At 35.3% G+C, this 26,312-nt stretch overlaps 1 protein-coding gene across 1 annotated transcript in view; it reads left to right on the top strand.

Annotated features, from left to right (window-relative positions):
• The window catches only part of hiw (MYC binding protein highwire), a 1,014,282-nt gene that overhangs the window by 350,802 nt on the left and 637,168 nt on the right, over positions 1–26,312 (top strand). The window contains exon 35 of the mRNA XM_090402616.1: positions 14,506–14,715. Coding sequence (XP_090258742.1) covers positions 14,506–14,715 — 210 coding nt within the window. The remainder of the gene's footprint in view (positions 1–14,505; positions 14,716–26,312) is intronic.

The raw sequence follows: 26,312 nt of genomic DNA, 5'->3' as shown, positions 1-26,312 counted from the left end.
ATATTCGTTATGTTCTTCTGACAAACTTTTACAGAAAGAATTACAACATATTAAATCTACCTTCTTATCAAATGGTTTTAATGATTCTTTCATTACAAGAGCATTTAACAGTTATGGAATCTCTGCTTCTTCTAATCCAGAAGAAATAACTCGCATTCCTATCCCTTATGTGCAAGGCATTTCTGAACACATAGCAAAAATTTTAAAACCACTGAACATTTTTGTTGCTTTTTGCCCCATCAGGAAATTTTTTCCTAATGGGACAAAAGAAATTTGATGAGAAAAACCTTTCTCACATCTTCTAATATATATGTATAATATGTTAATTATTTGAATTAGATATTTGAATTTAGTTACATTTTCTATTTCTCTGGCATTTTATTTCTATCTTTTGGTTGTAGTTTGTATTTTGTTGTACATTATTTTAGTTTTATCAATATTTTTATAATAAAACCATACAGCTATATAAAACCAAAAAGGAGATTGATACAGCTAGTGGGATTGAATGTGAGGGGTATGGTGTGTTCAGGAGTGACAGGGAGAATAAAATGGGGGATGGAGTGTTATTGATGATAGCTGATGAGCTACAGCCAAGAAGAATAGAAGTGGAACTGCAGGATAGAGAAAAGAGCTCATTTGAGGCTGTTTGGTGTGAGATTGAAACTAGCAGAACAAAATATACAGTTGGGTGCTGCTATAGACCAGGTGATGGAATAGATGGTGGAGATAGTATGCATAAGCAAATAGAAGAAATGAGTGGAAGGAGGGTAATTATTATGGGAGATTTCAACTATGGTAACATTGATTGGAAGGAGGAGAGAATGCATGGGAGGAAGGAATTGGATTTTATGCGGTTATTAAGGGATAACTATCTGCGACAGCATGTAATGGAAAATACTAAGGGTCAGAGAGTGCTTGACCTGGTAATTGCATCTGAGAATTTGACTGTAACAAATATGACCACATTGCCACCAATAGGTGAGAGTGATCATAGGATCTTGACTTGGGAGGTGGCTAAAGGTGTAGATTTTACAACCAAGACTAGGTACCTGTGGAATTATCGGGCTGGAAAGTATGACAAGCTTAGGAGTTTGATTGATTCAGTGCCATGGCGTGTACAACTGCAAGGACTAGAAGTCGATAGTGCATGGGAGGTAGTTAAGAAGTGTTTGCATGAAGCAATGGCTGACTGTATACCTAGAGTCCGAATAATAAATCAAGTAGGGGTTAAATGGATGAATAACACCATTAAGCTTGAGCTGCAAAAAAAGAAACAACTATGGAGGGAATTTAAGGAGAAAGGCGACCTGCAGGCACATGAACAGTATGAAGTGCAGGCCAGAAGGGTAACGAGTGTGGTAAGAAAAGCAAAAAAGGATTATGAAAGAACATTGGTCATGCAGGCTAAGAAGAATCCTAAACAGTTTTTTCGATATGTTGCAAGTAAAAGAAAAAATGTATATGGTAGAATGATTTTAAAGAATGCCGATGGTAGGGAGGTAACCAACTCAGCTGATATAGTTGAATTACTGAGTGAGCATTTTGCAAGAATATATCTTCCAGGTGGTGACATTGCAGAATTGAATGAACCAATAGATTATACGGGAATTGTGGTGAATGAAGTGGAGGTGAGTAGTCTATTGCAAAACCTCAATGTCAATACATCTGTGGGATTGGATGGTATACCAGCTCATGTTGCACATGAAGCGGCTAAAGAACTGTCAGTACCCTTGACCATTTTGTTTAATTTGAGTCTCTGGTCTGGGTTAGTCTCGAGAGGGTGGAAAGAGGGGAAAATAGTTCCACTACATAAAGGAGGTTCCAGGACTGATGTTGTAAATTACTGACCGATTAGCATATCAGGCATCGTTGTCAAGGTCTTGGAGAAATTAGTCAAGAGAAGAATACAGGACTGGATAGATGAAAATGGGATACTGTATGGGGGACAACATGGTTTTGTGAAGGGTAGATCATGCCTCAGTAACTTGCTCACGTTTTATAACACAGTGACGGCTGAACTGGATAAGGGTAATGGGTTTACAGTGATTCTACTGGACCTTGCCAAGGCCTTTGACAGGATACCACATGTTACTCTAATCAGTAAACTGGAGCAGATGGGGATAGATATAGGGTTGGTGAGATGGATGGGGGGGGGGGGGTTGAAGGAGAGATACCAGAGAGTGGTTTATTCAGGAGTGGAGTGTAAAAGACGGCTTGTGACTAGTGGAGTGCCACAGGGCTCTGTTCTTGGACCACTGCTTTTCAATTTGTTCATCAATGATATAGGAAAGGATCTGAGAGGAAGTGTTCACTTGTTTGCTGATGATGCAAAGCTGGTAGAGCAATTGTGAGTGCACAGGATGTCAAAATTTTGTGGGATAATTTGAATAGTTTGGAGGACTGGACTAGGGAAAATGGATGTCATTTTAATGTGGCAAAGTGTAAGGTTATGCATTTTGGAGTGAAAAGATTAGCAGCAGTATATCACATTGGTGGAACTGTACTCCAGGAGATTGATGAGGCCAGAGATTTGGGAGTGTTGGTGGATAGGGAATTGAAGTTTAGGGGGAACATTGCAAAAGTGGCTAAATCAGCTCATCAAATCACTTGGTTGCTGAAAACTACTTTAACAAGCAGAGACAAACAAGTTATTGTTCCTCTATATCAAGCCTTGATAAGACCCCATCTAGACTACTGTGCTCAGATATGAGTGCCAGGGTTTCTTCTTGATGGGGAGGAGGTGGAGAGGATCCAGAGACGAGTGACCAAGATAATAGCAGGTCTGTGGAATGAGAACAGGTTGAAGATTTGTGGGTTACAAAAATTGTTTGATAGGCGGAAAAGGGGTGATATGATTGAGACATTCAAATTACTGAAGGGTTTCTATAGGATTAATCCAGAAGATATTTTTGAGAATAGGATTAGTGGTGGGATGACTAGTAGCCATACATGGAAGCTGGGCAAGAGTGTGGTTAGCAGGGGTGTTAGAACTAGGTTTTTTTATTTGGAGAGTGGTGAATGAGTGGAATAAGTTGCCAGAGTCTGTTGTGGGTGCTATGACTCTGAATGAGTTCAAGGCGAGGTATGATAGATACTGTGTGAGTTTCAAATAGTTGCTCTTGACATGATGTTAGGGGCCTCCCTCGATGTGTCTGTCGACTCCTTGGAGTTGCCCGCGATGATGATAATAATAATAATACTTGTTGGTTTCTGTACTTAATTATTTAATAATTTCTTTTAGTTCTTCAGGTGTTTTAGAAAATAGTAAATGTCATATGCAAATCTTAAATTGCTTAGATATTGGCCATTTATTTGTATAGCTTTTTTTCCCCCAATTTAGATTTTTAAATATTTCTTGTAGGCAAGCATTGAATCTTATTGGTGACATTGTATCGCCTTTTCTTACTCCTCTGTCTATTTTAATTTTTGCTATTAGATTATTTAATTGTATATTACTTGTTGCATTCTGCTATATATGTTGTATTAGTTATATGTATGGTTTTTCAATACCTTGGTTATTTAGTCCCTCTATTATTGCTGTTCTTTCTATTGTATCAAATCCTGTTGGCTAATATTTTGGTGAATAATTTATACATATGGGAAAGCAGACTGATTGGCCTGCAGTTTTTTAGATCTGTATGATCTCCTTTTTTGTATATTAAGACTGTTTGTGCTTTGTTCCACTCATCTGGATTTTAGTTGCTGTCAAGCATTTAAAAAAAAAGCATTTGAACTTTTTTTTTTTTTTTTTTTTTAGTAATTCTCTTCCTTCATGTCTTATCATATCTGCTGTAATTTTATCTGGTCCTGGACTTTTATTATGTGGCATTTCTTTTAAGGCTTGTTCTAATTTTTCTATCAATATTGATGATACTTCTACGTCGTAGTGGAATTTTACGCCGTAAAATTCGTCAACTCTTCTATTACTTTTGATCTTTCCTGGATCAATTTACCTTTTTGTCTTTAATATTGATTATTTATGCTTTTCCTTCATCTAGTCTTCTCATGGTAGTTTTGATGCTTTTTTTTTTCCCCAATAGTTTCTTTGTTGTATTATATTCTTTTATTTCTTTTCTTATTCTCTTTTTCATGTTTATTCTTTTTTTTTTATTAGATTTAGAGTTTCTTTTGTTAGTTTCTGCCATTTTTCTTCAGTTTTTTTTATCTTCTTTAAGCTGTTATAATTATATCTATAATATCTTGGTGTAGAGTATTTGAATCTTTTTCTTCTTTTGCTTCCAATATCCTTTTATTTATTTCCATTTGTTATATTTTTCTATTTTGTTTAAGCATTTCATTTGTTATGGTGTCATCTGTTTTCTTTTGTATAAGTTTTCTTCTTTTTACTCTTGTATTTATACTTATTCTTCCTCTTAGCATTCTATGGTTGCTCCCCTGCATTGAATTTATTTAAGACACCTACATCTTTGATTTTATTCATTCTGTTGGTTAGGATGTAATCTATTTCACTTTTTGTTGGAAGCTTTTCCACTTGGTTATACTGTAAATTAAAGATGCCAAAAATTTATATTATTGGTTTAATCCTTTATCCAAGTGTAAGCAAACAAAGTTTGCACCTGAACTATTTTCAGGAATGGGCAATTTGTATAAAAAAACTAATGACTTCACATAACTTGCCTTAGTATCCTATAATGCGAAGCACATCTCCTTATGGACATGTATAATGCTATGTATTATGGGAAGGGTCACTACCCTGACCAGTTTTGACCTTTATTGAGGTCTCATCAGTGGGAGCCAGACCCAGAGGTGATGCCAAGGCTGAAGTCCCATTGATAAGACCTCAATAAAGGTCGAAAACGTCTGGGTAGTGACCCTTCCCATAATGCATTGCATTATTATACATGTCCGTAAGGGGATGTGCTTTGCATTATGGGATACTAAGGCAAGTGATGGGAAGTCATTAGCTTCTTTAAAAACAAGTTGCTCAGTCCTGAAAATAGTTCAGGCACAAACTTTGTTTGCTTACACTTCGATAAAGAATTAAACCAAGAATATAAATTCTTTAAATTATTTCATCTTTTGTTATATCATTGGGTCCTTTCCATGTCCACCTTTGTTGAGGTCTTTTCTTAAAGAAGGTGTTGGTTATTTTTAGCTGATTTTTGATTGTAAATTCAATTAATCTTTCTCCATGCTTATTCCTGTCTCCTAGTTTAGCCTTAAAACACCAAATTTTCCTGTTGGAAGTTCTTGTGCATTTGGTTTTATTCTTATTTTTGAGTTTGTCACTTATGATTAAGGTATGATGAGTTTTTTTTCTCTGTTCATGAGGGCTTCCATTTTTTTTATAGAATTCTTCTATTTCATTGTTATATATTCAGTTATATACACTGGCATGTCAGTGTATATAATTGAATGATTTTAATTTTATATCTCGAGTTTATTTTCAGAATCTGTTGAGCCATTCTATCTGATATTCTTTGTATACTTATTATCTATTGTATTCTTTGATTGTGAATTAGAAAGCCAACTCCATTCCTATTGTTTTCTGTGTTTCTGTATGTGTAGAGCATATGTCCATTGTTTCTTATGCGCATTCTTTTCCCCTTCCTTCTTACTTCACTAAGCCCATTGATATACCATTTAACTTCCTTTATTTCTTTTTCCAACTCTAGAAGGTTTGCTTCTTCTCTCATTGTTCTTATGTTTTATGTGCATATGTACATGTCTCTGTTTTTTCTATTTTTTGATGTTTTTGGAAACTGTAGCCAATTTTTCACTTGTGGCCCTTTGCCTAAACCATAAACTGGCATTGGTCTTGGTCTTTTTGGTGTGTATGTGTAGTCATTATGGGGGGGGGGGGTTAACCTTAAAACACCATGCTGCTAGATGGATTGATGATTCATTTTTGACTGTCTCTAACATCAGGTACAGACTCCATTTATGGCCACTCCTCTGGAGTGCAGACGCAGTGGCTGTAAGCTTTAGGTAGCTTACCCTCGCCTTGTCACAGCATCATCTTTGGGTTTTGTGGTATTTTGTAGAATTAGCAGTGCCACCCACAAAACTCACCACCCCTGTTAATATTGCCTAAAAGTGCTCTGAAAAAAGTTTTACAGTGGCTGCACTTAATAATTCACAAGGCCAAGTCAGAAGGTCAAATTCAAGATGATCGGAGCAGAATTCACAGCACCAGTCTTTAAAAAGGGTAATAAAACTTAATGTGAGAATTGAAGAGTAATTTCCCTATTGAGTGTTGCAGGTAAGATTTCTGAAATAAGTGAGCACCACTTGGTTTGGAGCAGGATAAAAAATCATTATCATATTGAAAAAAGAAGACATGTAAGAGAGTTCTAAAAAAAATGTTCAGCAGCTTTTATAGGTGATCTGTAGACTCAAATATACAAATATTAATCAAGAAAAAGTGAGGATGAAAACAAAATCAGACCATGGAAACACACTGGCAGATTCATCTAGGGAGACATGGGTGAAGTTTGTTTGCAAGGATTTTTGAGTAAAGCAGCAGAGAGAATTTATAAATATTAGAAAAAAAACTTATCATCATCATCATCATCAAATTCCTGACATGTACCCTCAAGGGTGTACAGTTATTATCAAAAATATAGACAGTGTGATCACTTTGGTTTTTTTTTCCCTTATTATTCAGAGTCATTGTTTATGCTTGTTATTTTACATGGGAAGGAAAAGGATACAAACAAATAGATGAGACTGTAGTCGGTTCCTCCAATTCTTCTAGAGCCAGTATCAACCCTGAACACAGCTACATTTAAACATTTCATTTGCTTATACTCAAGTATGATTTGTTTGATATTTGGTCTCATGGTTCAGCCACATTAGATGCTTTTTTTTTGCGCATTCAAGTTACACATGCCAAATGCTTCAGTTTTTTTTTTTTTCTGTTTATAGAAAGATAAATATCTTCCAGTGTATGTTATTACACCATCCTCCAACTTTAAATGTCAACACATGGGACCAATGGTATTTTTGTCAAGTGACACATTTCTTACTTTATAATTAAGTTACTCACAGTCATTCATTTTTTTTTTTTTTTTTTTTTTTTTTTTTAGCCATTAGTCATAACACCTATAGCCTGGTTGGCCGAGTGGTTAGTGTATCCGCTCTCCAGCCAAAAGGCTGCTGGTTCGAATTCCGCCATGGACTTGGATGTTTGTGATTGTCCCTGAAAATACTAGTGGGAGTGGTGGGCAGTAGATGGCATTGGTGTAGTTGTGGTTCATTGTAGTTGATGGATTGTGGGTGGTGGAGATGGAGAGTTGTAGAGTAGGTGCCCTCCCTCGATGTATAATAAAATAGATAAAATCTTGCATGTTTTCCCATTGCTTGATCTGCAAGACCAAAGCAAAACCATTCCTATCACCTATATCTAGAATGTGTCTGAAGAGATAACTAAAGTAAATAAATAAATATAATATTCACACTTCTTTTAAACCACACATATTCATGTTACATAGTCCTGTTTGCTCTTGTAAAGAAATCCCATTCCTTGGCACATAAAGGAATGGGTTTGGGGCACTTAACAGTCAAATCAGTTAACTATGAGGAGACTTCCACATTGCCTCTAAGGAACAAGGAGAACTGGCGTATCGACCAGTGAATTGGCTGGCAGTTTGGGATATAGCCAGCTGAATTATACTCTCTATTGGTTTAAACCAGAAATGAACATAATAGACAAATGATGACATTTCATGCCATTTGGGATGTTGCCTGGTTAAACAAGCCCAAATAAGTTAGCAAATGCCCTAAAGAATACCAAGTAAAACATATGAGAGCTAAGCTGTGTGTAAAAGTAGCTAAATAAAAGTAATGGGAACACTGATAAGAATATAGAAGATAGACAGTAGGAAGGTCGCAAAATGTCCTGGAGACTACTGAAAAAGCTCTGGGAAAAAAAGGGAAGGGATACTACAAAAGGAATCACATGATATAGGTGACATGAAAACTGAAGATAAAGATAATCTATATATATATTCTAGTGATCTGGAGTAATTACTTTGAAAGACTGTTAAATAAAACAAGCAGTGACAGAACAGTAGTATAAAATATTCAAGAGGTAGAATTCAAATAGAATTCTACCTCTTGAATAGTAGCCTGAAATGTGGAAAGCCAGCTGGAGTAATTATTTGTCCAGTAATTGCTCAAATATGCAATTATAAAAGTTTTCCCTAAAACAATGTGAGAATTCAAGAGGAATTTTTCTACCAAGTGTTCCAGGTAAGATTTATGCAAGCATACTTCAGAGAGGCTAAGAAAAGAAGAGAAAGTAGTAGTTGAACAAGCTCAGTTTCAGGCCAAATAGAATTTGACAAGATCTGATTTTCACTTAATGATAGATTGTTGAGGAATCTTGGGAAAATTTTTGTAACAAGGATCTGTACTTAAGATTTGTAGATCTGGAAAAAGCACATGACAAGGGACAAAGTGCCCAGAGAAAAGCTTTTCAAAGCTGTTCCCTTTTCTGATTGGGTTGCCAGTTCCCTCTCTGGTTGTTCATTGTATGTCATGGTGGATGGCTTACTCTCATCAGATTTCATTATGAATGCTGGAGTACCCCATGGTTCTGTACTGTTCCTATACACATCAGTGATCTTATCTTTATAACTTAAAATCCTATCTATGGTTTTGTTGATGACATTGCTCTCCATATCTTTTCTTTATTCATGAAACCTTGTAGTACCTTTACATGATTAATAGTCAAGATCTTCCATAATACCAATGTCTCAAACATTGATCTCTTCACCATTTTCAAGCAGGGTGAAGATAATCTCTAGTGAAGTTTGGTGATATCAAAACATAGTTCAAATCTAGAAAAAAGATCCCATTACTCTCTGTTTCTTTTGATGATGTTTTAATTACTAATCAATATCAGTTTTTTTTTCCTTCATACATACAAAAATATTTTGGGAAAATTTGGAGAAAAGAGCAAAGCTAATAATAATGGCAAATATCTGTTGGATTTCTGCTCAGGACATGGACTGGTTATTACTAACACCATGTTCCAACATAAAAATGTGCACAAATTCACATGGAGAGAAGAGGCTAGGAATAAGAAAAGTCTCATTGACTATGTTATTGTTGATAGTGATGTTTTCTCCCTGGTGCAGGACACCAGAGTGTACAGAGGATTTGAAATTGGAAGTGATCACTATTTAGTCTTGAGCAGGATAAAATTGAATTTAATATTGAAAAGAATAACATGTAAGAAAGTTTTAAAGTGAATAAAAGTTGAGCAGCTCTCAGATGTGAACTGTAGATTAAAATACACAAAGATTATTGAAGAAAAAATGAAAGAGTTTGAGAACAGGAATCAAACCTTGGAGATTCAGTGGCAAACTCTGAAGAAAACATCGATTGATTCTGCCAGAGAGGCATGTGGTGAGGTTGTCTGTAAGGATAAAAAAATCAGAACTCCCTGGTGGACACAGGAAGTTAAAGAGACAGTGAAGGAAAAGAAGAAAGCATATCAAAAGTTCCTGTCAAATAAGTCAGCTTGTGCTCTTAGAGAATACAGAGACAAATGTAAGAATGCTAAACACTGTGTAAAACTAGCTAAACAAAAGTCATTGGAGGACTTTGGCAAGAACGTAGAAAATAAATATCAAGAAGGTGGCAAAATATTTTGGAAGTTGTTTGAGAAGCTTAGAAATGGATGAAAGAATACTGCAAAAAGAGTTAGAGATGATAAAGGTGACATGAAAATGGAAGAAAAAGATATCTTTGAAGTATGGAGTAATTACTTTGAAAAACTGCTAAATGAAACAAGCAGTGATGACAGCACAGTGGTAAAAAACACTGACCAGGCATGCAGTCAGGAATACATATCCATACTTGAAGTAGAAAAAGCCATCAAAGGCTTGAAATGTGGAAAGGCAGCAGGAGTAGATGATATTCGACCAGAAATGCTGAAGTATGGTGGTATAAGAGTCTTACAGTGGCTGCACTGCATAGTTCAGAAAACCTGGACAGAGGGACAAATTCCCGATGATTGGAATAGAGCTCTCATAGTACCCATATATAAAAAGGGAAATAAAACTGCATGTGAGAATTACAGAGGTATTTCCCTACTGAGTGTTCCTGGCAAGATCTATGCAAGTATACTTGAGAAACGGTTGAGAAGAATTGTGGAAGAAAAGCTTGGTGAAGAACAAGCTGGATTCAGGCCAAATGGAAGCTGTCAGGATCAGATCTTCACTTTACAACAAATAGTCGAGAAAGCATGGGAATATAACAAAGATCTGTATTTAAGTTTTGTTGATTTGGAAAAGGCATATGACAAGGTGCCAAGAGAGAAGCTATTCAATACGCTGCAGTTATATAGTGTCAATGGGGCATTATATCAAGCAATACTTAGTCTTTATTTGTGTTGTAATTCAGCAGTTAGAATTGAAGGAAGTACAGGAAGATGGTTTAATGTTAAATCTGGTGTGAGACAAGGATGTATGTTATCCCCTCTGTTATTCATTATCTATATGGATCACATTATGAAGGAAAGTGGTATTAAACATGATATCAAAATTGGAGATGTTAATGTCAGCTGTTTGCTTTATGCAGACGATGTTATACTTCTAAATAAATCTGCTACAAGTCTGCAAGATTCTCTGACTAAATTGAATAGCTGTTGTAATAGATATGGTATGAAGGTCAGCAATAAAAAGACAAAGACAATGAAAATAGGCAGAATCATTGAAAATATCAACTGCATTGTGAATGGAGAACCTGTGGAACAAGTAAAACATTTCAGCTATTTAGGCACGATTTTTACTGAAGATGGTAAATTAAATATAGAAATAGACAACAGAATCAGCAAAGCTGGTATGGTGGGAAGTCAATTGAATAAATTCATATGGAATAAGAGAGAAATTAGTCGGAACACTAAATTAGCTCTATACAAGACAGTGTTCAAACCAGTTTAAACTTATGGATCTGAGAGCTGGGTCAGAAGTAAAACACTTGACCAAAGACTAGAGACCACAGATATGAGAGTCCTGAGAAAGATTATAGGCGTGAACAGATGGCATCAATGGCAATATCATATTAAAAATGAGGATATTAGGAAAGAACTTGACATTGTCAGCATCCAGGAATGTGTTAGCAGAGCTAATCTCAGGTGGTATGGTCACTTAAACAGAATGGGCGAGGAAAGATTAGCAAAAGAAGTGTTCTCTGCCAGGTTGGCAGGAAAACGACCCAGAGGAAGACCAAGATATAGGTGGATTGATACGGTACAAAGTGCTTTAGAAGATAGAAATATAAAATCTAATAATGTTGGAGTCTTGACAAGTAACAGACTGATTTGGAGGAAAAGTGTAGATAGGAAATTAATAATGATGTAATTTTTTTCATGTAGTACTATCATATCCTGTACACCCCTTGAGGATACATGGTAGGAATTTGATGATGATGGACTGATTTTCACATGTAACATTCCTAATACTTTACAAATTCACAATCTGACTCACCTTAGAATATTGTTAACATTTGGAGTTGTGCGCCTAAAAGCTCCCTAAGAATTTTTGCTTGCGAACAGAAGAGGGCAGTCTGCTCAAATCATTATCCCCTCCTTTTTATAGACTCCCTCCACACAGAGAGTGACTATGAGAAATAGTCTCTCTGTTTCTGCATTTTCTTTTTTTATAGACATTGTTTTGCCAAACTTGCTAATACTGTTCCTCTACTCTCCTTTAATCTTTTAAGAACACAGGTAGGCACTGGTCAACATCTATGTACAGATCAACTCTAAACCTATTTAACGAAACTTCTTTCTTCATTCTGTATTCCTCTGAACCAAACAAGAACCAAACCTTGGAGATTTAATGCGAATCCTGAAGAAAACATTGATTGATTGATTAAGCCAGAGAGGTATGTGGTGAGGTTATCAGTAAGGATAGAAAAGTCAGAACTCCATGGTGGATTCAGGAAGTTCAAGAGGCAGTGAAGGAAAAGAAGAAAGCCTATTGAAAGTTCCTGGCAAGTAATTCAGCTTGTGCTCTTAGAGAATACAGAAACAAATGTAAGAAAGCTAATCACTAGCTGAAGAAATGTCATGGGAAGACTTGGGTAAGAACATAAAAAATAAATATCAGGAAGGAGGAAAAACATTCTGGAGGCTATTGAAGAAACTTAGAAATGGAGGAAAAAGTACTGTAAAAGGAATCAGATGATGAAGATGACATGAAAACTGAAGATAAAGATATTCTAGATGCCTGGAGTAATTACTTTCTAAGACTGCTAAATGAAACAAGCAGTGTTTCATTTAGCATATCATACGTTAAGTATATCAATACTTAAAGCAGAAAAAGTCATGAAAAACTGAAAATGTGGAAATGCAGCTGGGGTAGATGAAATTTGGCCAGAAATGCTCAAATATGGAAGTATAATAGTTTTACAGTGGCTGCATTGCATAATTCAGAAAGCCTGGTCAGAGGATAAAATTCCAGATTATTGGAGCAGAGCTCTCATAGTACCCATATATAAAAAAGGAAATAAAACTGAATGTGAGATTACAGAAGTATTTCCATACTGAATGTTCCTGGTAAGATTTATGCAAATTTACTTGAGAAATGGTTAAACAAAATTGTGGAAGGGAAGCTTGCTGAAGAACAAGCTGGATTCAGGCCAAATAGGGGTTGTTAATATCAGATTTTCAGCTTAAGACAAATAGTTGAGAAATCTTGGGAATATAACAAGGATTTGTATTTAAGTTTTGTTGATCTGGAACAGGCATATGACAAGGTGCCAAGAGAAAAGCTCTTCAAAACACTACATCTATTTGGTGTAAAAGGAACATTATATATTTCCATTAGTCAGCAGTTAGAATTGAAGGATGGACAGGAAGATGGTTTAAGGTAAAATCATGTGTGCAACAAGGGCGCACATCTGATATTGAGCTCTTTACTTTATTCAGATGATGTTATACTTCTGAATAAATCAAATACAAGTCTGCAAGATTCCTGACTAAATTGAATAACTGCTGTAATGAATTTGGTATGAAAATTGGCAATAAAAAGATGAAGACAATTAAAATAGACAGAAATATTGAAAACATCAACTGTATCCTGAATTGTGAACCTATAGAACAAGTAAAACATTTCAGCTATTTAGGCACAATTTTTAGTGAAGGTGGTAAATTAAATATGGAAATAGACAATACAATTAGTAAAGCTGGTATAGTAGGAAGTCAGCTGAATAAATTTATATGGAATAAGAAAGAAAGTAGTCAAAACACTAAATTAGCTGAATGCAAGACAGTGCTCAAACCCATTTTAACTTATGGATCTGAGAGTTGGGTTAGAAATAAAACTGGATCAAAGATGGAGACCTCTGATATGATAGTTCTGAGAAAGATTAGTGGAGTGAACAAATGGCATCAATGGCAGTAACACATTAAAAATGAGGATATTAGGAAAGAACTTGCCATTATTAGCATTCAAGAATGTGTTAGTAGAGCTAATCTCAGGTGGTATGGTCACTAGGTTAGCAGGAAAAGACCCAGAAGAAGAAGAAGACCAAGATCTAGATGGATTGATACAGTAAAAAGTGCCTTAAAAGACAAAACTATAAAATCTGATAATATTGGAATTTTGACAGATAACAGATTTATTTTGCTGGTAATTATCTCATACACCTCCTGAGGGTGTGTGTGTGTCAGGAATTTGATGATGAAATTTGGACATATTAGAATTCTGAGAAGTAACAGATTGATGTTGAAGGAAATTGTTGATAACAAGTTCATAATAATGTAAATCTAATTTATGTATTAGTGTTATAGTGTCCTGTATATTGCTTAAGTGTACATATTCCAAAATCACGATGGTGTTGAGTGTTATTTTGTATTTTATGAGAAAGATTATATCTGCATTTTTCACAAATACGTTGAAATCATTCTTTATAGTAAGTATTATTAGCATATTAATTTTTTTTTGTCTTTTTGTTATGCTTGTTGTTTTTTGTTGGTTGTTATGGTCAGAAACAACTGAAAGGGAAAACCAGGTCAAGATTGGTGTGGTTCCAGTTTTATTTCTCCATCACTCTCTTGTAATTTGAAATATGTTTACTGTGTGATATTATTATCTTTATGCATCTGTATTGTCTGCTGCTATTAGTTTGTAATAGTCTGCCTGCTTTGTGGTCATTTGAGTGCCCTTTACTCTGAACAAGTATTAAAGATGTCTAGTTTCATCAAGAAAGATAGATTCTAATATTAAGAAGTATTGGTGTAATTCTAGATGCTTTACTATTATTTAAACTTTATAATATTTATTAGCCATTGAAATTGATATTTAGTAAAAACACTTATAAAATTTCAAAATCTTGGATTTCTTTCCTTTCATTTATTTACTTGTTTGTGTTCATTAATACTTAATGTGCTTTCATTTAGATCTTCTTTTTATGATTTATCCTTGTTAACATTCTATAGAACATTTAGACAAACAGTCTTTTCATTAGTTTTTGTGGCACATGACATTAATTATAAAATAATACAGAATTTTTTTTTAACTATTTCAGCTTGATCTTCATGCTACTGCTAGTCAAGTATTACATGTCACTCCATCACGTTTTACTCGAGTTAGTCAAAACAGAAGCTGGAATACAGGAAATGGTTCTCCAGATGCTGTATGTTGTAGTGTAGACCGTCCTGGAATACTAATAGCAGGTGTTTGTGTATATGGAGGTGTAGGCAATGAATGGCACTATGAATTAGAGTTGTTAGATGATGTAAGGGATAGTTTTTATTACATATTAATTTACCTTAATAATGAAGTTTAGCTATAGGATTATTAATTTATGATTCAACAAAAATTGTCAGAACTACAGTTCAGGAATTATATTTACAAGATGAATAGGAAATGACTTATTTTATTTCTACTTAGCAAGTTTTTTAATCATCCCAAGATTGGTGGAGCCTCTGTAGCTCAGTCAGTATAGACGAAGCCCTTTGCTCGGAAAGACCTTGGTTTCGATTCCTGTCCATGATGTGAAGAACCTTTATCTGGTCTCATACGAGGTAGGGTTTTTTTTTCCACCTGGAAATTCGGGTTTTTTGCCCCCCCTGACCCTGTGAACACACATGGATTATAGTCATGAATGCATCCCAGCCCCCCCAATTTTATCCGGGCTCGAAACCAGATAAAATTGGGGGAGGGGTTGGGGAAAGCAATGGTGAACTACCCTGTAAAAATCTCATTAGGAATACTTTGTGGGCATTGCCTACGAAGTCACCTACGGTCAGAAACAACTGAAAGGGAAAACCAGGTCAAGATTGGTTTGGTTCCAGTTTTATTTCTCCATCACTCTCTTGTAATTTGAAATGTGTTTTCTATGTGATATTATTATCTTTATGCATCTGTATTGTCTGCTGCTATTAGTTTGTAATAGTCTGCCTGCTTTGTGGTCATTTGAGTGCCTTTTACTTTGAACAAGTATTAAAGATGTCTAGTTTCATCAAGAAAGATAGATTCTAATATTAAGAATTATTGGTGTAATTCCAGATGCTTTACTGTTATTTAAACTTTATAGATGATGTTTTTTTGTTAGATGACTTCACAAGAATCTGAAAATTCCATAACCCAAAATGAAAAAAGTATGAAAAAAGTAAAAAGTTATTAAAGTAAAAAAATTTAAATTGAAAATTTAATTGATCTTTAATTTCCTGACTGTAAGTGAAAACTTATATTCAGTAATAGAAACAAATCTAAAATATGCATGGGTTGCTCTAATCAAAAGCATTAAATGTCACATTAAGCCGTACAGAAACCTTCCAAACCAGTTGAGTAATGCATATAAGTTGGTTATGAAAAATAGGAAAGTTCCTGGCAAGTCAGTCAGCTTGTGCAAGATTCAAGACTTCAAGACTGACCCTTTAGGCTTGCAGAATACAAAATAAGTATTCCAATCCATTTAGAAATATGGTAGATGCATGCTATACCAAACATCACTATAATGAAATGAATATGCTATAACAAACTATGGAAGTCCTGGTCTAAGTCTCATAGAAGTAATGCTGTTTTAAGCTCACTATTACAAACCACAAAAGCTCAAAACCTTCATGATAGCGAACTGAATTTCATAACAAATGTTGTCACAATCAGTAGACAAAAGAAATCCATGGGAAATTGCACGTTGATGACAGAACACTAAGGAAAATTGCAGATTAATGAAAGAAATAACAGAAAATCAAAATCATACATTGACAACAGAACATAAAAGATTGGCAGGAACCATAAAATATAGCATGCCAAATGATGACATGAAAGAGTACACAATAATGCAAATCATAAAGAAATAAAAGATTATAGATTAAATGAAAATCCAGAATGAATGTTTAAATTTCAAACTGTTTCAAATTATCTCAGATTTTGCAAAAAAGTAAAGTAAAAATCACTGACTTTTGAAGCCCCAAGAAAGTTACAAAAAAAAAGTGTGTGAGTGTGTTTGTTTGTTTGTTGATATGTAACGAGTGGCCATACTTTTTCTTTTGTGATCAGCATCACCAACATGTTCTCTCTTTCTTTCTCATTTCAAAACTTCAGCTTTTCTGACTTGCCTTACCAAGATCACAGGAACATGGGATCTTATAAATATCTAGATGCTTGTAAAAAGAACAATGCTTAGAGATCTTCATAGCTACAAACTGTTTGATCACCTTGTATGCTACTCGAATGTAATGATCCTTTAGCAGGGCAACATTCTTGATAGATTACAGTAAATGGGATGGAAATCAAATGCCTGTATTAGAATTATTTTAAGAAATAAGAGAACATCTCAATCAATACTTGGCATAAAAAAAATAATAATAAAAAACTGTCAAAAGCCTGAAATGTGGAAAGGCAGTAGATTGCATTCAACCAGATTTACTCCCATATGGAGGTATAAAAGTTTAGACAGTGATTACACTGCATAATTCAAAAGACTGGAGTAAAGATTCCATAGCTGCCATCTGTTAAAAAAGGGAAATAAAATTGAACTTGAGAAATATAGAGGAATTTCTTCTGTAAATGTTCTAGGTAATATTTATGCAAGAATTTTTGAAAAAATGCTAAAAAAAATTGTGAAAGAGAAACTTGAAGATGGGCAATCAGTATTCAGGCGAATAAAGATTATCAAAATGAGATTTTCACTTTATGACAAATAGTTAACAAATCATAGAAATATAACAGGATTTGTATTTAAGTTTTTTAGATCTGAAAAAAAAAAGCATATGACAAGGTGCCAAGAGTAAAGCTGTAAATGGAGTTGTATAGGACAGAGCAGTATATAGTCTACAGTATATTTAAATTTAAGTTAGCAGTTAGAATTGAAGAAGTTTAAGTGGTTAAATGTAAAATCAGGTGTGAGATGAGATAAAGGTTGTACACTCTCTTCATTTGTATTCATCATCTGTGTGAATCATATTATGAAAGAAAGTAGCATTAAACCTCATATCAGATTCAGAGGTATCAAATTTCTCTGCTTTAGACAGATGATGCAAGTCCTCACTATTCTTTAACTAAATTCAGTAACAACTAACAAATTTGGCATGAAAATGAACAATAAAAAGAATAAAACTCTGAGAATACGTAGAAATGGAAAACTTCAGTTGCATCCTCAGTACACAACCTATAAAATAATTAATCTTTTAAACAAATAATTAAACAAATGTCATCAAAATATTTCAGCTATTTAGGACAATTTTTAGTGAAGATGTCAAATTAAACAGAATAAGAAAAACTGGCATGGTAGAAAGCTAATTAAATAAATTTATATGGAATAAAATAAATTAGCCAAAACACTCAACTAGCTTCATACAAGACCATGTTAAACCAGTTTTAACCTGTGGATCTGAGAGTTGGGGTAGAAATAAAACGCTTGAGCAAAGAGATCATAGGTATGGCAGTTCCGTGGAAAATGAAGGGAGTGAACAAATGTCATCAATGGAAGAATTGTATTAAGAATTAAATTAGAAAGGAACTTGACATTGTTACCATTTACGAATGTGTGAGTAGATTAACTAAGCTAGTATGGGAGAGAAACGAGAAGAGAAGAAACAAATGAGAGAAGAAATGTCAGCAAAAAAATGGTGTTTTATGGTAGGAATAAGATCCAAAAGAAGACCAAGATCTAGATGGAATGATGTAGTCAAAAGTTCCCAGAAGACAGGAGTGATGACAAGTGATAGACTAATTTTGGAGGATAATTGTTGATGGGACATTAGTAATAATGTAAAACTTAGTCAGAAAATTGATGATGATGGAAATCTCTAATACCAACTAGGGATATAATTGGCATTTCATGAAACTGGAGAAAATTTGTTTGTAAGATTAATTATAATAAAAATAGAACAATATTTTTATATTGCAAGCACAACCTATGTAGTTTTGATATACTTATTGTTACTTATTGAGAATTACCCAGGAAAATGGAAAGATAATTACTTGGTATTACCATTCTAGATAGAAAGCATACTACTTGGATCAAAGCTTGGACTGGGTTAGAGACATTATAACAGCCATTAAAAGATTCAAATGGCAATGGCAGGTCATATTGCAAGAAGTAATGCTTAAAAAATGGACAAAAGTGATATCAGAATGGTATCTTAGAGTTGGAAAGAGAGAGACAGAGACCAAAGTGGGAGGATGAGATTAAAGAGATGGCAGGAACTCAGTGGCATAGAAAGGCTCAAGATGGGAATGAATGGAAGTCTTTGGTGGTGTGTCGGGGGGGGACCTTCATCTAGCAGTGGACAGAAAATGGCTGACGATGATTGTTACTTAGAATTGTGTAAATAGTTTTCCCTTACATTCATCATCTAGTCAAACAGCTTTGTAGGCTGTAATTGGAGTAATTCATGTTGAAGATTTTAGAACAAAAACTACATGGTACTGGAGTGAAAATAAAATACTAATCAAATTATTCACAGCCATCCACAGATCGAGAATTGCCAGCATTTCTCGATCTCACGATAGCATTATAGCTAGCATAATAACCTATAACATCTATTCAAAAGTTTATAGACCTCTATCACATCATCTCTCTTCCTCCTGTTAACAAGTCTGTAATCCATATACTTGCAATCTGTCTTCATATTCTAAATCCCATAATCCGGATATAAAAAGTTAAGCAAGTTTGAGCACAGTTAGTAGTTGGAAGGGGAACAATTGTTTGATGCTGTTGGCACACTCTCTCTCGATGAATCTTTGGACTCCCTGGAGGTGTCACATAATAATAATAATAATCTCTGTAACTCTTCTTTGCACCCTTTCAAGGGCTTCTTTATCCCCTTGGAACCCAGGAGACCAAATCTGTGCATAATAATCCAAGTGTGGTCTTATCAAGGCCTTATAAAGAGGCAAAATGACTTCCTTATCCTTACATGTCAAGGTTCACTTGAACATCACAAGTATCCTCTGAGTTGTATTTGCAACTTTTGCTATGTGACCTTTTGAACTTCAAATTCCTATCCACTATTGTGCCAAGATGACACATAACCCCTATATCTTGTAACATAACCCTTGCTAACATAATATGTTGCTGGAAATCTCATCACGCCAAAGTGCATAACTTTACATTTACTAACATTAAACTAATAGCCATTTTTGTTTGCTCAAATTTCTAGCCTATTCAAATCATTCTATAAGTGCTGGATATCAGTAGCATCTCTGATTGCCCTGCCTATCTTCACATCATTGGCAGACACATCTCCTGTCAGACCCCCCCAATGTCATTAATGTACAGATCGAACAACAATAGCCCAAGGACTGAACCCTGAGGTACACCACTAGTCACCTTAAATCTGGAAGATTCACACCCACTGTATATCACTTTTTGAAATCTGTCAGTGAACCATCCACTGATCCATTTTCTGAGATTGTAAAATTTTTTCATTTGTATTAGATTCACACTTGGTATATCTGTTTTTCTGAGAAATTGTTTGAATTCGTTTTTCATTCCTTTTTTTTTTTATGGTCCATGTTTTACTTTCATATAATAATTGCATTTACTATTCCATTTACTCTTTATTAAGTTTTCTGTTGCTGCTTTTGTCAGGATTTATTTCAGATTTTCCTATTCCTCTTAAGTATTGTCTTTGGGTTGAGATGGCATGTTGAGCTAAGTCAGATTGCTCAGGTTCTTGGTACTGGATATAAGGTTTATGTTACCATGGCAGATAGCTGCAAATCTACTCGATTGTCCAAAGTGTAATAAGCCACAGAAACAAGGGATCCTGTAGATTCCTGGGAAGTTAAGGGAAGCTTTTCCACTAGATTCTTGCTGTTAGGCAGAAGAAAGGAAGGTTGAAATCATCTGATGGCCTTAGCAAAAGACCAGAAGGCATGGCTTTCATTTAGTTAGAAGCAGTGGTGAGCTATGAAAATTTTAACAAAGAGCTCGCATCGTCGAGCAAAAAAGCCATATTTCACACAAAAACATTTATTAATACAGATTGTGTACAAATGCCAATCAAAAAGTATGAGGGGAACAATCAACCTGTAAAGGCTATCATTTTTAAACAAAGATTTCATGATCTAAACATGAAATATTTGCACACAATCATCTGTGTTGATTTATCTTACATAAGAAAAACATTATTTAACTATCAAAATATAATAAGAATAAAATCTTTTATAATCGCATATATGAAATAGTCCGCATTTTTTATAAACAAAATAAATTTCTTTTGTTTGGGATAGAAGTTTTTATGACAAACAATCTATAAAGAATAAATAAATATTATGTAAACACAATAATATTGAAGTACATTATTATTATTATTATTATTATTATTATTACATAGCACCTCCAGGAAGTCCAAGGACTCATTGAGGGAGGGCACCTACTCCACAACTCTCCATCACCACCACTCAACTACATTCATCATCTACACCAACGTCATCTACCGCCGACCACCACTACTACTAGTATTGTTCGCAAACATCCATACCCACGGCAGGATTCGAACCTGCAGCCTTTTGGCGGGAGAGCGGATATGCTAACCACTCAGCCAACCAGGCCAAGTGGTTATATTTATATTTCTCTTTGGTTTTTATACTTCAAGTGATAATCAACAGTACCAATCAAGGGGGATTATTTTATAGTCCTATTTATTTATATGTGATTACCAAAAGTGAATTCTTATTTGTAAAATGGTGGTAACAATAACTATAATATTTTATTTAATAAAATCACTTTGTTAGGTTAGTGTATGAGTTTGGTGCTTAATATATTTCAAAAAATTATGTTTTTTTTTTTTTTTTTTTTTTTTTTTTGAAAACAAAAAAGTAAACAAGAAGAACAATGGGCTCACATATTTGAGAAAAATTTAACAAAGGGCTCGGGTGAGCTCCTTATTGCTCACCACTGGTTAGGAGGCATGTTTTCTACTTTTGGCCTTTATGAAGTCAGATTTCAAATATGGAAATACATAATTTGGAGTACTCTGATCTAACAAATATATGAGATGTGATCAGTACATTTTTTATTCTCACTCACTCTCTCTCTCTCTCTAATATGATTTCATTTTATGCTCTTTTTCAAAATAGTTTGATTCCAGTGTAATTTAATACTGTAAGCCCATTTTTGTTAAAAACATTTAAACAAATCCTCTGTCTTGAATATGACAAGTTTTAACCTGCATTTATTTTTCTCTGTTGTTGAATGATGATGATGTAAAACATTTTAATTTCATTTCTGATTTCAGTTTTGGAAAGGGAAAAAGTGGGATGTGAGGGCAGCAGATCCTTTGCACATTTTGGCTACAAATTCTTGTCCCCACACAATGATAATGAGCAGTGTTGTGAAAAATCTTATTAATTGCTTATCTTCCACTTTTTTCGGGTTGTTAGCAGAACATCATCATCATCATCAAATTCCTGCCATGTGCCCTCAAGGCGTGTACAGGATATGATAGTACTACATGAAAAAAATTATATCATTACTAACTTCCTATCTACAATTTTCCTCCAATTCAGTCTGTTACTTGTCAAGACTCCAACATTATCAGATCTTGCATTTCTGTCGTCTAAGGCACTTTGTACCGTCAATCCACCTATATCTTGGTCTTCCTCTGGGTTGTTTTGCTGCCAGCCTGGCAGAGAACACTTGTTTTGCTAATCTTTCTTCGCCCATTCTGTTTAAGTGACCATACTACCTGAGATTAGCTCTGCTAACGCATTCCTGGATGCTGACAATGTCAAGTTCTTTCCTAATATCCTCGTTTTTAATATGATATTGCTATTGATGCCATCTATTCATGCCTCTAGTCTTTCTCAGGATTCTCATATCTGTGGTCTCTAGTCTTTGGTCAAGTATTTTTCTTCTAACCCAGCTCTCAGATCCATAAGTTAAAACTGGTTTGAACACTGGCTTGTATACAGCTAATTTAGTGTTCTGACTAATTTCTCTCTTATTCCATATCAATTTATTCAATTGACTTCCTTCCATACCAGTTTGTTAATTCTGTTGTTTATTTCCATATTTAATTTACCATCTTCACTAAAAATCATGCCTAAGTAGCTGAAATGTTTTAATTGTTCCACAGGTTCCCCATTCACAACACAGTTGACATTTTCAATGATTCTGCCTATTTTCATTGTCCTTGTCTTTTTATTGCCGACCTTCATACCATATCTATTACAACAGTTATTCAATTTAGTCAGAGAATCTTGCAGACTTGTAGCGGATTTATTTAGAAGTATAACACCATCTGCATAAAGCAAAGAGCTGACATTAACATCTCCAATTTTGATATCATGTTTAATACCACTTTCCTGCATAATGTGATCCATATAGATAATGAATAACAGATGGGATGATGTACATCCTTGTCTCACACTAGATTTAACATTTAACCATCTTCCTGTACTTCCTTCAATTCTAACTGCTGACTTACAACTCAAATAAAGACTAAGTATTGCTTGAATTAATGCCCCATTGACACCATATAACTGTAGTGTATTGAATAGCCTCTCTCTTGGCACCTTGTCATATGTCTTTTTCCAAATCAACAAAACTTAAATACAGATCTTTGTTATATTCCCATGCTTTCTCAACTATTTGTCGTAAAGTGAAGATCTGATCCTGACATTTGGCCGTAATCCAGCTTGTTCTTCACCAAGCTTTTCTTCCACAATTCTTCTCAACCGTTTCTCAAGTATACTTGCATAGATCTTGCCAGGAACACTCAGTAGGGAAATACCTCTGTAATTCTCACATTCAGTTTTATTTCCCTTTTTATATATGGGTAGTATGAGAGCTCTACTCCAATCATCAGGAATTCGTCCCTCTGTCCAGGCTTTCTGAACTACAATGCAGCCACTGTAAGACTCTTATTCCACCATACTTCAGCATTTCTGGTCGAATATCATCTACTCCTGCTGCCTTTCCACATTTTAAATCTTTGGTAACTTTTTCTACTTCAAGTATGGATATGTATTCCTGACTGCATGCCTGGTCAGTGTTTTTTTTTTTACCACTGTGCTGTCATCACTGCTTGTTTCATTTAGCAGTTTTTCAAAGTAATTACTCCATACTTCAAGGATATCTTTTTCTTCCATTTTCATGTCACCTTTATCATCTCTAACTCTTTTTGCAGTATTCTTTCGTCCATTTCTAAGCTTCTCAAACAACTTCCAAAATATTTTGCCACCTTCTTGATATTTATTTTCTATGTTCTTGCCAAAGTCCTCCAATGACTTTTGTTTAGCTAGTTTTACAGTGTTTAGCGTTCTTACATTATTATCATTATTACGGGCTACTCCAGGGAGTCCTTAGACTCATCAAGGGAGGCTCTAAACATCATGTTCACACAACTGTTCAACATTCTCACAGTATCTATCATACCTTGCCTTGAACTCGCTGACTGTTATAGCACCTACAACAGACTCTGGCAGCTTATTCCACTCATTTACCACTCTAAAAGTAAAGAACCCAGCTCTAACACCCCTACTAACGATGCTCTTGCACAGCTTCCATGGGTGTCCCCTAGTTCTCCCACCACCAGTCCTGATCTCAAAATTATCCTCTGAATTAATCCTATAGAATCCTTTTAGCAATTTGAATGTCTCAATCATATCTCCCCTTTTCTGCCTATCAACTAGTTTCTGCAACCCACAAATCTTCAACCTGTTCTCATATGGTTCATTCCATAGACCTGCTATCATCATGGTCACTCGCCTCTGGATCCTCTCCACCTCCTCTCTATCAAGAAGAAACCTATGTAACCAAATCTGGGCACAGTAGTCGAGATGAGGTCTTATCAGGGCTCGGTACAGAGGTACAATAACTTGCTTGTCTCTGCTCGTCAAGGTATTTTTCAACAACCAAGTGAGTTGATGAGCTGATTTAGCTACTTTCGCAATGTGCCCCCTAAACTTCATCTCCCTATCCACCAACACTCCCAAGTCCTTGGCCTCAACAATCTCTTGGAGTACAGTTCCACCAATGTAGTATACTGCTGCTAATCTTTTCACTCTGAAATGCATAACCTTACATTTTGTCACATTAAATTGACATCCATTCTCCTTAGCCCAGAACTCCAATATATCTAAGTCATCTTGCAAGACTTTGACATCTTCTGCCTTCACTATCGCCCTACCCAACTTAGCATCATCAGCGAACAAATGAACTGTCCCACTTAGATCCTTCCCCATATCGTTAATGAACAGATTAAACAGCAGTGGTCCAAGAACAGAACCCTGTGGCACACCACTAGTCACAGGCCGTCTTTTGGACTCTACTCCTGAATAAACTACTCTTTGATATCTCTCCATCAACCACCCAGCTATCTATCTCACCAACCCTATATCCATTCCCATATGTTGTAGTTTACGGATTAGAATTCCATGTGGTATCCTGTCCAACGCCTTTGCCAGGTCCAGCAGTATCACTGTAAACCCATTACCCTTATCCAGTTCAGCCGTCACCTTGTTATAAAACTTGAGCAAGTTACTGAGGCATGATCTACCCTTCACAAAGCCATGCTGTCCTCTGTACAGTATCTCATTTTCATCAATCCATTCCTGTATTTTTCCCTTGACTACTTTCTCCAAGACCTTGACAACGACTCCTGATATGCTGATCGGTCGGTAATTTGCAACCATAGTCTTGGATCCTCCTTTATGCAGTGAAACTATTTTCTCCTCTTTCCACGCCTTCGGGACCAAGCCGGACCCGAGACTCAGATTAAACAACATGGTCAAGGGCACTGATAATTCCTTAGCCGCTTCATGCAAGACCCGTGCCGGTATACCATCCAGTCCCACAGATGTATTCACATTAAGGTTCTGTAATAGACTATTCACCTCCACTTCATTCATCACAATTCCCATATAAACTAATGGTTCCTTCATTTTTTCAACGTCACCACCTGGATAATATACTTTTGCAAAGTGCTCGCTCAGTAACTCCACTATATCGACTGGTTCAGTGAACTCTTTACCATTTGTCTCTGTATTCTCTAAGAGCACAAGCTGACTTATTTGCCAGGAACTTTTGATCTGCTTTCTTCTTTTCCTTCACTGCCTCTTTAACTTCCTGTGTCCACAATGGAGTTCTGATTTTTCTATCCTTGCAGACAACCTCACCACATGCCTCTCTAGCTGAATCAATCAGGGTTTTCTTCAAGCTTGCTGTTGAATCTCCAAGGTTTGGTTCTTGTTCTCAAACTCTTTCATTTTTTCTTCAATAATCTTTGTGTATTATAGTCTATAGTTCACATCTGAGAGCTGCTCAACTTTTATTCGCTTTAAAACTTTCTTACATGTTATTCTTTTCAATATACGAAATTCAATTTTTTCCTGCTCAAGACTAAATAGTGATCACTTCCAATTTCAAATCCTCTGTCCACTCTAGTGTCCTGCACCAGGGAGAAAACATCACTATCAACAATAACATATACAATGAGACTTTTCTTATTCCTTGCCTCTTCTCTCCATGTGAATTTGTGCACATTTTAATGTTGGAACATGGTGTTAATAATAACCACTCCATGACCTGAGCAGAAATCCAACAGGTATTTGACATTATTATTGGCTTTGCTCTTTTCTCCAAATTTTCCCAAAATATTTTTATATGTCTGATAATCATTTCCTACTCTGCTATTTAGATCCCTAACAAGGACCAACTTTTCCTTTTTCATTGTGTCAGTTGTTTTTTCTAAAGCATCAAAAAATTCCTTCACTTCTACCTTAGTAGAACCTTCTGTGGGACCATAGGCACAAATAAGTCTCATTGTCCAATTCCCCATTTTGATATTTGTCCACATCACTCTACTTGAGACTGCCTGCCATTCAGGAAGATTAGCCTCGTATTTTGTGTTGAATACTATGGCTACTCCTTCT

Source organism: Typopeltis vanoorti, chromosome 13 (assembly GCF_054136105.1).
Source record: "Typopeltis vanoorti isolate ZY-2024b chromosome 13, IOZ_Tvanoo_1.0, whole genome shotgun sequence".
Classification (NCBI taxonomy): Eukaryota; Metazoa; Arthropoda; class Arachnida; order Uropygi; family Thelyphonidae; genus Typopeltis; species Typopeltis vanoorti.
This window is presented reverse-complemented; position numbering and strand designations above follow the sequence as displayed.